Source organism: Stomoxys calcitrans, chromosome 3 (genome assembly GCF_963082655.1).
Source record: "Stomoxys calcitrans chromosome 3, idStoCalc2.1, whole genome shotgun sequence".
NCBI lineage: Eukaryota > Metazoa > Arthropoda > Insecta > Diptera > Muscidae > Stomoxys > Stomoxys calcitrans.
In genome coordinates, this window is record NC_081554.1 from 139763375 (window position 1) to 139778822 (window position 15448).

General features: G+C 44.7%; 3 protein-coding genes across 3 annotated transcripts; 1 reads left to right on the plus strand and 2 right to left on the minus strand.

Annotated features, from left to right (window-relative positions):
• Positions 1–744: 744 nt before the first annotated feature.
• LOC131996259 (histone H1-like) lies at positions 745–1413 on the minus strand (the record flags this gene model as incomplete). The annotated part of the gene is made up of 1 exon (XM_059365774.1): positions 745–1413. A coding segment is annotated over exon 1 (669 nt), but the record flags the coding sequence as incomplete, so codon positions are not given.
• Positions 1414–8505: 7092 nt separating this feature from the next.
• LOC131995529 (histone H3-like) lies at positions 8506–8916 on the minus strand. The gene has a single exon (XM_059364229.1). The coding sequence runs from the start codon at positions 8914–8916 to the stop codon at positions 8506–8508; it is 411 nt and encodes a 136-aa protein (XP_059220212.1).
• A 323-nt stretch (positions 8917–9239) lies between these two features.
• Positions 9240–9622, plus strand: LOC131996254 (histone H4). Its single transcript, XM_059365768.1, has one exon. It carries the CDS (start codon positions 9243–9245, stop codon positions 9552–9554), a length of 312 nt encoding a protein of 103 aa, XP_059221751.1. The 5' UTR covers positions 9240–9242; the 3' UTR covers positions 9555–9622.
• Positions 9623–15448: the final 5826 nt, after the last annotated feature.

A 15448-nucleotide genomic window follows, 5' to 3' on the forward strand; every position in this document is an offset into this window, starting at 1 on the left:
ATAAAATATGTATACTACCCATACTCTAATATTGCCCTCCTTGCTTAGCACCATCTACATCTACAGTAATATGATCAACACATATTGCTCTTATCCTCAAACACTCGGTATGCAACGTTGTATTGATGTTCGAGTATATGTGAGCGTGTGTGTTGATACTAAATTTTTTAGGGATGTATACTAGTATGTTAGCGTGAAATGGTGTAGAGATGTATATGTGGACTTATGCGTTTGTACGCGAGATCTATGGGTAGGTATGCTCGTAAAGAATGAAATAGGTATGCTAAGTGCGATTTTTGAAGGGAATATTGTACGCCACTCTCTTATTGGTTAGGTATGCTAAATGAGATTTTCTTTAACATTAAGTGATTTTCATAATTCTTAGTAATTGCTTTGGTTTATGACCCTAAGTGAAACAGTTAATCCAGTTGCGGAAAAAATCCCATTTAACATGTGATTACTTAAATTTCCTTAAAGGGTAATTTATTCCCATATTAGGTAACAATGGTATTAAAAGATTTCAACAGATGTTTTACAGCTACGAAAAGGACTGTGATTAGCTTTTCCCTTAAAATTAACATAGTATTTATTAGGTAATTAAAAAATTGTTTGAGTTAAATTTGGTCTCTTTTTAAAAATTTTTTTGTAGCCCTGAAAAGGGCTGTTAGATATACTGCTTTCGAATATCGAAAATAATCATTTTGACATGATAAGTAATTTTGCATGGAAAAATTACTTCTTAGCGGCGGTCTTCTTGGCAGCTGGCTTCTTTGCTGCGGCAGCCTTTTTGGGCTTGGCAGCGGTGGTTTTTGCCTTGGGTGCCTTTGGTTTAGTGGCTGATGCTTTGGCGGCTGTTTTTGCGGGTTTAGCTTTAACTGTACCTGTCTTTTTGGCAGTTTTAGCCTTGGCCTTTTCGGTCTTCTTCTTCTCGGCGGTCTTTTTAGCAGCGGAAGGCTTCTTTGCAGCGGCTTTCTTTTCACCGGCTGCCTTTTTGGGTGCTGCTGCCTTCTTTTTCTTATCACCGGCTGGGGCCTTCTTCTTCTTTTCAGCGCTCTTTGCTTTAGGTTCCTTCGAGGCAGATGGGGACAATTTGAATGAACCGGAGGCACCCTTACCTTTAGTTTGGATCAATTTTCCACTAGCAACAGCGCTCTTCAAGTACTTCTTGATGAATGGGGCCAATTTTACAGCATCAACTTTGTATGTGCTGGCCAAGTATTTCTTGATGGCAGGCAATGAGGAACCACCACGTTCTTTCAATGTTTTGATGGCAGCATCGACCATTTGTTGGGTTGGTGGATGGCTTGGGGCAGCAGAGGGTTTCTTTGCCTTGGCAGCGGCTTTCTTAGGTGCCTTTTTCTCAACAGCGGCGACTGGAGATGCGGTGGCTTCAACAACGGCGGCGTCAGACATGATTTCACTTATATTTTTCTTTTTAAACACACTTTAACACTTTGTAAATATACACTCACTACTGGTGTACGCTGATTGGTTGAAAATATGGTTTCAACCTTTAGACGCCTTTGGCTGATTTATTAATTTTCAAAACACTTATCGTTAGGACAATTAGGAACATTCTTAAAGTTATGTTGTCTATATACGTATAAATTTAGCGTAAAATATTATTACTTATCTAAATATATTCTCTATTCGAAAGAGGTGCAGAGGCGCAGCCATAGCACATAACTATTACTTTATTCTTTTAACCATAGTACCTGGAAGGAAAGTTAATATCCAATAATACTTATAAACTAAGATAAAATAATGACACTTATAGACTAAATATTATATACTATATACACATTCAGGAGCCCAATGCCCCCGCAGAAGACTGCCTACTGGGCAGTGTTGTAGACCAGGTCCTCAATTCCGGTGGATCCGAACCTCCTATTATAGAACAGGAGTCTGCCATCCCTAGAAAGCAGGCCCTGTTCCTCCAAATCCGCAAGGCACACCGGCGGCCGGTGTGGCACTTCCAACAAACGTCCAGGACTTATGCCGCCCTGAAGACATCCCCTCACCAAACCATTGTCCACAGTGGACGCCTTCTCCAAGAAACCCAACGCGCACCTGACAAGGAACACATCGATCCTCTCAAGACCTGCCATGGAGTAGACCATCTCACAGGATGGCCGTCGCATCACCCCATCAGGGCCCATAGCAGGTCTGAGGCCCAGACAAGAGACGAGGATCCTCCTCTCCCAGATCCTCAACCTTTCCATTTGGTTGGACGTGATGTCGAACCATACCGGAAAGGCGTAGGCGGTGATAGGCCTGATGATCTGTTTATAGATCAGCAGCTTCACACGCCTACTGAGACCCCCTGAGGTTCTAAAGACCCTCAGGTAGGAGAAGAAGACCCCTTTGACCTTGTTGAGCAGATAATCAATGTGTCTAACAAAGGTGAACCTTTCCTGGAAGACAACGCCTAGATATTTAATGCTGTCGCGTGTGGCGATGGCCTGACCTCCAATGGCAAGAGCGGGTTCGTACGCCCGTGAACGGGGGTACAAGTTCCGCCTCTTTCCCTTGAAGATCATGCCCTCGCATTTGTCAACATTAAGCTTCAGCCTCCATCTGTCAAAATAGACAGAGAGCTCCTCCAAGTAATGGTTCACTCTGGCATCCACAACCGCAGCGTCTGGTCCCGATGCCGCAATGAGAATGTCATCGGCATAAGCAAGGAGCAGGTCGCCAGCGGGTGGTTCCGGAATGTCAGACACAAAGATGTTGTACAAAATCGGGCCCAGGAGAGACCCCTGGGGTACCCCGGTTCGCACGTCTCTACTACCCGACAAAGTCTCGCCTACCCGGATCCTGAAAGTTCTGCCACCAAGGAAATCTCTGACCAATCGGCAGAGGTTCGTGTCAAAACCCAGGATCCTCATCTTGTATATGATAGCATCATGCCATACGCTATCAAACGCCCTGGAGAAATCAAGGCTCACGGCAATCGTGACGTGTCGCCGGTTGAGCCCCCTAGAAACATGGTCCCCGAATACAGTCAGGGCATGAGAGGTGGAGAGACCCCGCCTGAAACCGAACTGGCAGTCAGGCAGGATCGCCCTGTCATCGAGAGTTTCCCTGATGCCCTCAAGCATGAAAAACTCAAAGAGCTTGCCCAACGAAGGGAGCAAGCTGATCGGTCTGTAAGCATCACCCCTGGATGGGTCCTTCCCCGGCTTAAGGATGGGGACCGTAATGGCCTCCTTCCAAGACGCCGGGAAATAACCCAAATTAAGGCAATGATTAAATAGGACCGCGATGACACCCCAGGCCCTCCTGTCCGTCCTCTTAAGGACGATGTCAGGAACGCCGTCCAAACCGCAGGATCTACGATTACGCCTAGCCCGAAGGGCATCTCCCACCGCGTCGGCTGAAACAAATCGGCCCCTGCGCCAGTCCACAGAGCCTCCTCCAGGGGAGCCATCAGCGGCCAGAGCTGCAGAAAATTCCACCAGAGGGACACCGCCGACCAGCGACGAAACCTCGTCTCTGACCAACCCGTCTATAGGAAGTCCCCTCCCGTCCATCTCCGACACGTCACCCTGGACATGATCCGCCAGTATGTCCGCCTTGAGACGGTCATCCGAGACGACAGACCCGTCCGCCCGGACAAGATCAGGGATCGGAACCCTTTTCTTAATGCCGGCAGCGGCCCTAACCTTAGAGTAAACCCTATCGTCCACCCTTACACTCGCCAGATGACGAGCTTGGCGCTCCTCATCGTACCGTCGTATCTCATCACGCAAGATACGGTCCAAATCCCGGATCTCCATCCTATACAAGTCGTACCGGAAAGGATCCGTGGTCCTATGAAGAGCGCGCCTAAGCCTTTTCTTCGTCCGGAACAGTTCCACAACCTCCGGGGAAAGTCTCCGAGAGTCACCACGCCTAGGGCGTACCCTTGGTGTGGAGGACTCCATGGCATCACGAAGTGCCCCACTCAGGGAATCAATGCACGCATCGATCTCCTCGCATGTGACATTTCGGTCCACCGGCAGAGAACATTCACCCAGATTGTTGGCAAGAACCCTGTGGAACCTGTGTCGGTCCATCCTAGCGTAGTCATAGACCAAAGCAGGCTCCCTCGTATCCGGGCGAACACCGGAGACAAGGATCTCCAAGGCCCTATGATCAGACTCATAGTCCAGAGTGCCGATCATCCTACCACGCGTACCGGACACTGCAACGCCGGGCGATGCCAAACAGATATCGATGTAGGAGGCTGACCCCCTACCGAACCTGGTTGGTCCGTCCGTCGGAACAACGTCCAGATCGGGACACCGGAGCAAAAACTCGCGTACCAATCTCCCTCTGCCGCAAGTAGAGCCGCCGCCCCACTCGACGTGCCTGGCATTCAGGTCAGCGCCGACCAGGACCTCACAGCCCGCAGCCAATGACCCCAGCGCATCTAGGGAAGATACATCAAAGTCATTGGCCGGTGCGCAGTAGAGGGAAACCACACAGAGCGGCCTTCCGCCCTCTCTGTGTATCCTGACACAGGTCCCCTCGAGAACCCCTAAGTCCAACTGGACCCTATCACACCTGATATTGTCCCTGACCAACACAGCCGTTCCGCCACCCACGCGGTCCCGTCTGTACTGGGCAAAGACAATATACCCTTCCATCTCAAAGCGATGCCCCGCGTTCAGCTTATGCTCGGCCACAAGCATGACGTCAGGGCTGTGTCTATCCAAGAATAGTCTAAGACAATGTCTCTTCAGCCTAGAAACGACTGAATTGGCATTAACAAATACTACTCTCAGATCTCTAGACATCGCAGAGAGAGTCAACTACCGACATCATGGCTCCACAAATGTCGCCTACCTCTACCATCGTCCTGATGTCAGCAGATCGCTGACGCAGGACGGCTGCGCAGGTAAGGAAGTCCTTACCGAAAGCATCCCTGCACTTCGCGTCAAACGAGGCGAATAGACCAGCAGCGGATGCGGCGGCAGAACCAGCCCCATTCGGCACCGCAGCAAGTGCGGGACGAACAGGGGCCGGTGCCACAACAGGCGCAGTGCGAACCGTGGCCACAGCAGCATAGGAGACACCCCGTTGGGCGTAGCGTCCAACCGGAGCCGCCGAAGCAGCCGTTGCAGCAGGCGTAGATGAAGCACCAGACTTCATCAGTGCCCGCTGGGCCAGAAGAGCCTGCCTCTTAGGGCAGTTCTTCGCGCTCGCAGCGTGGCCGTCAACACCACAATTGACGCACCTCAACGCAAACTCAGGACGCACCGTCACAACTCCAGTGGTAGGGTCCTGCACCTTTATCGAACGGGGTTGTGAGACCCCCTTCGGAATGGCGCACTTCCCAGGGCCATGTTCGCCACCACATTTGACGCACCGGAATGGCATGCCGCAGTTGGTGGAAACATGGCCGAACCTCTGGCAGTTGAAACACTGCGAGACCCCGACCTTCACGTCCTTCCTAAACAAGACCCTACAGCTGAGAAACCTTCTAACCTCGAAGAGTCCGTCAACGTCGGGTCCTCTGGCCAAGTGGATAAGCCACTTATTCCCCCCTAACCTCACAACTCGTCTGATGTCCAGGCTTAGTGGCAGACCACGTAGCCCAGCCCGGACATCTTCCTCATCATAAGACGACGACAGACCCTCGAGCACGACGGAGCGTGCGGTCTGTCCCTTGGGAGAGTAGGTGAACGAAGCGATCCCCTTTTCCCTAATCATGGAGAGAACCTTCGCATGCTCGTCCATGGACAAGATCCGAAGGTTCACCCCATTCCTGCCAACCAGCGACAACGTATACTTGTCGTGTCCCAGCAAGGCCCTAACGTCATCTGCGAACCCCTTGACATTCACCCCTACCACAGAGATCACCGGAATTGAGGACTTACCTGGTCTCTGATCCGTTGGAGCGGGTGGGGTTGGAGCGGGTGGGGTAGGTGGGGCTGGTGCAGATGCTGATGCTGATTTGAGGGGAATGGACCGATTGCCCGAGTAAACGGCCACAACCCTTGCCCTTGCCCTCTTTGTTTTTTTCTTCGTCTTGCCATCCGGTTGGGTAGCAATCTTCTTATCCACAGTAGATGCGGCCTTTGCTGCTGCTGCTGCTGATGTAGATGGCAGGTCATCTGCCATTGTTGTTTTAAACGATGATGCTGCAGCTGATGATGTTGATGGAACTGCAGTTGTTGATGGTGCTGCCACAGCTGGGGTGCTAGGAGGTCCATCGCTCAATATCGTCTTGGCCGGCTTCTTCGGTACCACCACGTGTGAGGCCGGCGCTGCACTCACAACATTGATCTTCCCGGGCATCGGCTTTATGACCACGGGCTGCTGCACTGGCGGTGTGTCAGCAGGCTCCATATCCATGGCATCCATTGTGCCATTGTTGGCATTAGGTCCCTTGACCTCTGCCAGCTGTTTCTGCAAGGAGCCCAGCAAGCGTTTATAGCTGAACTCCTTGTTCCCGAGCTCTTGGACTTGGTGGCCAAGCTCTTTAACAAGCGCCAATAGACGTTGTTGCTCTTGGCGCTGACTTTCGACCAAATCTACCAGGGACTGGTATTCGGTCCTATTGATAGTAACGACGTCCAGCATTGTCGTTGCTTTTTTATCTGGCGCGCTCTTCGACGGTCCGTCGGAATCTTCATCGGAAGTAATTTTCCTTCGAACTGACATGGCACCATAGGCTTTGCGCACTCAGTCACAATATCTGCTGTTGTTGTTGACGGCTGCCAAACTGACCGCAGGTATCCAATTCGCTAATCGTTGGGAAAGCCCACGGTAAAACCTAATAGCGATGTTATTACCGTGGCTTGCTGTTGTTGTTGTTGTAGTCTTGGCAAAGGGTTGATGCCTTGACTCTTTTCTTCCGCTGCATCCAGGCTACGCCAGGCCAAAGATGAATCGATGTTACCTGCCCTCGGCACGTGAATAACGAAAAGCCGCTGGCAGGTATAACTTCACTTATATTTTTCTTTTTAAACACACTTTAACACTTTGTAAATATACACTCACTACTGGAGTACGCTGATTGGTTGAAAATATGGTTTCAACCTTTAGACTAGTGATGGCTGGGTACATCGAAATTATGAGAAGTACATAGTAGTCAACTACGAAATTTTGCGAAACGTTGTGTGGAAGCGAATAAAAATTTTTACAAAAGTTTTCACAGAATTATTCATTTTACGATGAGATAGTAACAATTTCTTTTTATTTTTTATACAATTCTTCTAGTAGAGATATCCAGCTAATCATTAAAGAAAATCCGAGTTAATTATCTTTAAGCGTTACCGAGTTATAAGGGTTTGAGTTGAAAGTTTATAAAAATGTTATGATAAAATTGTAACTAAATTATAAAAATTTTCCAATTTTTATTGAAAATTGGTTTTTATAAAAATTTAGTATGGAATCTTGATATGTTTTCTTGAAAGAAGTGTAAAAAAAAGTGAAAATTTGGATGATTTTCATAGTGAAATAATCGATTTTATTATGTAGTCTATGACAGTTGAATTCACCATATTGGCGTATTTTCCATGAATAAAAGTTTTTCTGCAAATTAATTTGAAAGCTCTAATGTAAAAATGTTTTAGGAAAATTTTATCATAAAATATTATAGAAATGATAGATTTCTATTAAAATGTTACATAATTTGTAAAAAGTGTACGTTTGTTACGAAAAGTCTAAAATATTACGATGCTATGTTATACCAACGTCGTTGGCTATGCAAAATGTGCGGTGAGCTCTATTGCATTTATTATAAAATATTTTTTTCTATATAAAGTTGACTTGAAACTAAATAAAAAATTTAAAAATGTAAATTCTAAACAATGTATTGTTGCAATCACAAATTTAAAAAAATATATAATTTTTTTTTGGAAATTAAACACAAATTCAAAAATGCCCTTGTCTAAGCAAGCAAATGTAGAACAGTTGCATACCGAACGAAATCTATTTCCCTTTAATAATTTAAAATATTAAAATACTATTTTATTCTTTTTAAAACAGTTTTTAGAATAGCAAAAAATATCATTTGTTTGAAAATAATAAAAAATACAAAAAAAATTTATATTCAATGTATCTAAATTATCTATTTAAAGTTAAAATTCTCTCGAATGTATTGGCCTGCCTGTTTTTATCTTCATTCATTCTTGTTATGTAGCTACTACGAAAAATCAAATTTTGCAAAAAGAATAACAGCAAATATACTGTTGCTAATAGAAAATAAAAATTTTCAATTTAACATAAAAAGTAAATTAAATAATTTTTTTTTAAAAAAAGTTTTTGATTTCGCTCCATGTTTTGAAACCCAATATTACCAAAAGTAAAACGCATAGAAAAGAAATTTTTTTTTTTTAATATAAATAGTGTATTTTTCCATCCCCAAAAAAAGACTATATTTATTTATTTTAATAAAAATAAAAAGGTGTAAGTTTTGAATAAATTTTTTTCTCTTTTTTATAAAAATATTGTGGTCCTGAAAAGGACCGATTGTTTTTGTAAAAAAAAGTTGGCTTTTAAAATGTCAATAATTTAAGCACGTTCTCCACGAATACGTCTGGCCAATTGGATATCCCTGGGCATGATGGTGACACGCTTGGCATGGATGGCACACAAGTTGGTATCTTCGAAGAGACCGACCAAGTAGGCTTCGCTAGCTTCTTGCAAGGCCATGACAGCAGAGCTCTGGAAACGCAAGTCAGTCTTGAAATCTTGGGCAATTTCACGAACCAAACGTTGGAAAGGCAATTTGCGGATCAACAACTCAGTACTCTTCTGGTAGCGACGGATTTCACGCAAAGCAACGGTACCAGGGCGGAAACGATGTGGCTTCTTAACACCACCGGTGGCTGGTGCGCTCTTACGAGCAGCTTTGGTAGCCAATTGCTTACGAGGGGCTTTGCCACCAGTAGATTTACGGGCAGTTTGCTTAGTACGAGCCATTTTTCACTAGAGGTTTTTAGTTCACTTCACGATATGCACACAAACACTGTTAACACTGTAATAGTTGCCTTACGGAGCGATTCCCGATATTTATAGAAAAAATTTGGCGGGCTACAGTTTCCAATAAGGGTGTGTGCTGCGTATATGCTTCAACATTTGTATCTGTACACACGAAGTGTATACGAACAACCCCGAAGATAGATCGAAGCGTATGTGTATGTAGTAAATTCAGAGCGGATTTTGTATAAATATGAGGTATCGCAGCATGGTAAGTATTAGTTCTTGTGCATAACTTGTGAAGTGAATTTAATTTAAAAAGTGAAAAAATGACTGGTCGTGGTAAAGGTGGCAAAGGCTTGGGAAAAGGTGGCGCTAAACGTCATCGTAAAGTGTTGCGTGATAACATCCAAGGTATCACCAAGCCTGCAATCAGACGTTTGGCTCGTCGTGGCGGTGTAAAGCGTATCTCTGGATTGATTTACGAAGAAACCCGTGGTGTCCTGAAGGTGTTTTTGGAAAACGTTATTCGTGATGCTGTCACCTACACTGAACACGCTAAGCGTAAAACCGTCACCGCTATGGATGTCGTCTACGCTTTGAAGAGACAAGGCCGCACTTTGTACGGTTTCGGCGGTTAAACATTATCTTGACGCTATTTTGGAGAAAATTTTAAAAACTTTAAAACTAAAACAATCGGTCCTTTTCAGGACCACAAAACATATTTAAAAAGAGATATATCTTGTTATAAATTTTTACTAAAAAAAAATACATAAAATTTATTTGAAAATAAATATTACCATTTTTCAATTTGCCGTCGGCCAAAATGTAGCTTCTATAATATACATACATACATGACGAAACTAAAACCGACGCCATTAGAACAATACGATGAAACGATGGTATACAACACTAAAAAGCATACATACACACAGATACCAAAATGCACGCATATACTACCATTAAATGTTTCCTTTGCTTGGAGCTGCTAACTTTGTCACAAATGTACAAAGAGGGACGATCGTAGATACTTCGTTTCGATGTTTTGTTATTACATATGCCAATTTTTTTCAGCATCAGAAAATGAACAATGATTACCATGTGATATTCAAATGTAAAATAAATAGTTTTTACAGTACCCTAATGGTAACATTGATCCTATTAAATGCCGATAATCTTGAGTAGGGTCGATAAAACTAAATTCTTATTATGTTAATGTATGCAAATAGGCGAAATGTTGATGCATGATAATTGATAACTGATAATTATGACATGTATATTAAAAGACCTGCAATAGTCGATAAGATGTAAACATATTTGAAAATGTTTACCTATAAACAATAGATGGCAGATTTTTTTGTATTTACGCCTAAAACAGGATTGTTTAAGGAAATTTCGAATAACGAAATTGCTAGCAAATTACCAAATCCACTGAAAAAAAAAATCGACCAAAAAATATTTTTTTTTTAAATTTAACTACAATTAAAATTTTATTTATTATTTAAAACTATTTTTTAAGTAAATTTTCTTGATAAAATAAGGGGTTTGATATAGTTTTTTCTCTTTTAAAAAAATTTTTGTCGTCCTGAAAAGGACGGATTGTTGTTGATTTATACGATGGCCTGTATTTACATTTTTTCTTTGATGCTCGTAGATAATTTAAGCCTTCTTTTCGGTCTTCTTGGGCAAGAGAACAGCTTGGATGTTTGGCAATACACCACCTTGAGCAATGGTGACACCGGACAGCAATTTGTTCAATTCTTCGTCATTACGGATAGCCAATTGCAAGTGACGGGGGATAATTCTTGTCTTCTTGTTGTCACGAGCAGCGTTGCCAGCCAATTCAAGAACTTCAGCGGCCAAATACTCCATGACAGCAGCCAAGTAAACTGGAGCTCCGGCACCAACACGTTCAGCATAGTTGCCTTTGCGCAACAAACGATGGATACGACCGACGGGGAATTGAAGACCAGCACGGTTGGAACGGGACTTTGCCTTTCCCTTAACTTTGCCACCTTTACCACGACCAGACATTTTTAGTTATTTTTTTTTTTTTAATTCACTTCACTTAGCACTGAAACACAAATGATATTAGTTCGCAAGTTTTAAGTTTTGATTTATTCCCATGTTATTTCAAATTTCTTTTACAAGTTGTGTCTTATAACTATCTTATTTCTAATACAATTTCTCTTAGCACTTATATCTATCTAAGAATATTCCTTCCATAAGAACTTAAATGTTTATACTGAAGTCCAGCCCATTTCCAACTTTCAATCCGAAGGTTTCCAAAACCCTAACTCAATATTCCAAAACCCAGGAAAGGGACAAAACCTAGGTCCATGAAAACTAAAGCTACTTAATACTATAGTAAACAAAAATCACAAAAGGTATTTACAAAAACAAAATAAAAGTAAAAACAAACCAAATACTTCACACAAAAGGTATATACAAAAACTAAACAAAACAATAATAACCCAGAGCATACTATGTACAACTATTTACAAGTCCCTGTCTACTGATCGGTGGCGTAGACCGTATCTCCAATGTCAAGACTCCCAAACCTTCTGTGGTAAAACAAAAGTTTACCATCACCATCATATAACATGCCGCTATCGGCCATAAGAGGAAGACATGTGGGGGGAAGGGCTTTCCCATCAACCTTTAATCGTTCAAATCTTTCCCCAGTGGGAAATAACTCTCGGACATGTCCGTTCGGGTGAGTTGGATAGCGCTGTAGGTGGCAGATAGATGATCCAACCATGAAGGCATCAATTCTGGGCATGCCGCCTTCTCTATAAACCCGACGATTCGAAGGCATCCTCATTTCCCCGCTCGCCGTCATATACCATCTCATATCGAGGGCGTATCGCAGCATATGGCGCTCAAAACGCCTCACACGTTCCATTTGCGCCGATGATATAAACGCCCATACAGGATGTGCGTACGAAAGGACCGGTCTAACAACCTGCTTATACATTATGAGCTTCACCCGGCTGCTCAATCCCCTTCTTCCTCTAAAGAGGGACCCATATGCATGAAAAGCAGCCCTTGCCTTCTCCAATGTGTAGTCTATGTGGCGAGTGAAAGTAAATTCCTCCTGAAAGACCACTCCGAGGTATTTCATTGTCTTCTCGTTCCTTATGAGCTGACCGTTCATTCTTATCTCAGGGACATAGCCACGAGCATTCTTGTAAAGATTCTTCCTCTTCCCTCTAAAAACGATCGAAGAGCATTTCTCAATATTAAGCCTAAGCCTCCATTCCCTGAAATACACTTCCAGTTTCCCAAGGTACAGTGACAAATTCCTGGCGGCCATCTTCGCCCTGGGATGGCAGGATGTCACTAATATATCATCCGCATATATGACCAGAGTTTCCCCTGTCTCAGGCTCCGGAATATCTGCCAGGTACAAATTATACAATACCGGTCCCAGTACCGAACCCTGAGGGACTCCAGCCACAATCGCCCTATCCCTCGATGTCGCCTGCCCAATAAACACCGAAAAAGATCTCCTCTTGAGATAGCTGGAAATCATTACGCAAAGATGTTCAACGAAGCCGTAGGAATGTCTCATTTTCCTAACAATACCCTCCTGCCATACCGTATCGAACGCTTTCTCAAAGTCCAATCCTACTGCTATAGTCGCACAACGGGCATTAAAACCATCCGTGACCTTGCTCGCGAGGGACAGGAGGGCATGTGTAGTCGAAGTCGCTCTTCTAAAACCAAATTGCGCGTCCTTAAGGATGGCATTATCCTCTATATGGTCATTCAACCTCTCCAGAATCACATTCTCGAGCAGTTTCGATACGTTGGACAGCAACGATATGGGCCTGTAACTGGCAGCAGCTGTCGGATCCTTACCCGGTTTAAGGACTGGGACAACCTTTGATTTCTTCCATAACCCTGGGAAATATCCCAGGTTAAGACAATGGTTGAAAAGGATGGTCAGGAACTCCCAGGTTGCCGCGTCCACCTTCCTCAGAATGAAGTTCGGAATACCATCAGTGCCCGAGCTTTTCTTGTTGTTCAGCCGTCTGATTATAGAACCTACCTCATTCGTCTTTAGTAGTTTCAATTGCCTTGGGACTCCCAGGGAGCCATCAGCTCTGATTTCCTCGCTGAACTCGACTATAGGTGTATGTGACGTCAAGTCTATGAATCCCTCCTCATCATCGGTGGACCCTGCACGCTGCTGAATCTCCGAGAGCTTATCGGCCAAAGTCTCCGCCTTGGACTCCTCCGAGATCTGTAGTTCGCCGTTCGGCCCCATGAGATCTCCAATCTTTGTCCTTCTCTTGGCCGCACAAAGTCCCTTCAGCTTCTGAAACATATTACAACCTGGCCTGATGGCTCCTAATATCTCCAGTTTGGCCTCCTCTTCAAAAATGGCAATTCTTTGAGCAATTATATTGCCTAAGTTCCGAATAATCGCTCCCAGGGTATTAGCCTCCTGACGGTCAAGCAGCCGGTGTCGTCTTCTCCTGAGAGACTTCTTCTGTCTGATCAACTCCAGTATATCCTCTGGAAGGTCCCTCATTACTCCTCGGCAAGGTCTGAATCGCTTGATCGACTGGCTCATGGCCTCCTCAAAGGCTGAATTCATCCCGGCAATTGCGCCATCCACCTCCTCTATAGTGCAATTCCTATTTACAGGAAGTCTGTATCTATCTAGTCCCTGTGCCAGAACGCTATTAAGTCTCCTGATCTTGACAGACCTATAATCAAAAGCCTCTATTGGAGGGAGGGTCTGCAATCTGTCCAGTTCCACGTTCATCAATACTGCCTCGTGATCTGAATCGTAGTCTAAGGTTGCCAAAAGGGTTGCCCCAGCTGGTCTAAGTCCGCTTGTAGTCATAAAAATGTCAATATATGACTCACAGGTCGCGCTACACCTTGTAGGTTCCGCCGTTGGCCAGATCTTAATCGTGGGACTTAACCTCATCCACTCCTTAAGTGTCCTACCGCTTCGATTGATGTCATTGCCACCCCAATCCGTGTGTTTGGCATTCAGGTCCCCTGCTAGCACCGCCTCACTCGGTCCTATAATGTCTAGCAGCCTATCGAGATCTCCAGTCCCCAGGGCAACATGCGGTGCACAATATAAAGATGCGAAGTAGACGAATCCACCATCTGTCCATACCTTAACGATAGTCGCCTCTAGCTCACCTAGGTCCGCAACACAGCACTCAGACCTTATATTTTCCTTTATAAATATCGCCGTCCCTCTTTTCCTATCAGACTTGTCCGTCCTGTAGCACCTATAACCTCTTAGTTCCAGCCGATTACATCTCCTCATCCCATGTTCCGCCACCATCAGAACATCCGGTCTATGTGTATCCACGAAAATCTTCAAGTAGTGTCTTCTGTGCAAGGACACTATGGAATTCACATTTATGAATATACACTTATATCTAGACATCAAGCTTCATAGACAACAAAAGCCCGTACAGCGCACGGGTCCTCTCTTCATCCGTCTGCAGCCTCCGGTAGGTCTCAGCATAGCTGCCGATCTTATTCAGACAAGTTATAAGGTTTCCGCCTAGAAGCCGTCTGCATTCCTCATCAAACATGTCCACGGCCCGATTGACTCCTGATCCTCCTTGTTGAGTCATTCCAGGCCCATTCGCCCGGGTTCCCCTTATAGCCTCCGCAAATGTCCTACCATCCGTGACCGAATGCGGATTTGTCCTATTCACTGAAACCGCGATAGGTGGTGCAATCGTACGTCTTGATCTCTTCTGAAGAATCTCCAGTCGTCTCGGGCAGTCTTTGGCACTCGCCACATGTCCATTGATCTTGCAGTTAATGCAATATACGGGAACTCCAATAGCGCGCACTATCTGCCCAGTCGTCGGATCCGCTGTTATCACCTCTTCGGTGTTGTTCTCTCTATCGGGGATTTGGCATTTCTCTGGTCCATGCGAGCCACCACACTTCACACACCGGTACGTCATCTGACAGTTCGAGGATACATGTCCATATCGTTGGCAATTACGGCATTGGGTGAGACCCTTCATCTTATTCCTCTTGATCTCAACGCGGCAGTGAAGAATATAGCGTATACCCATAAAGGCCCTGATGTCCGAGTCATTTCCTAGTTGGACGATCCATCTGCCTCCCGCTAGTTTAATTATTTTCTTCAAGTCCAGTTCAATGTCAAGACTCTCGAGAAAAGCCTTCAAATCATCCTCCTCGTATGTTTCCGATAGCCCACGTATCAGATGTGTACTGGGTTTGGACTCTTTTGGAGTGTAAGTATAATAATTCAAATTCATATCCTTTAACAAAACCAAAGTTCTCTCATGATCCTCCACCTTAGACAGCTGGAGACCTACCACATTCCTATTAATCAGTCTAAGACCAAACAAACCATGACCCAGGTGCCTAGACAATCTGTCAGTCAATTCCTTCGGATTGCTCCCATATATCTTAATAACTGGTGGGCTGGACTTACCTTTGACCTTATTCTGCATGCTGCCCCGAGGGTTTCTTCCAGCTGCTCCGTTTGTAGGATTGCGTATGCTCGGTTGAG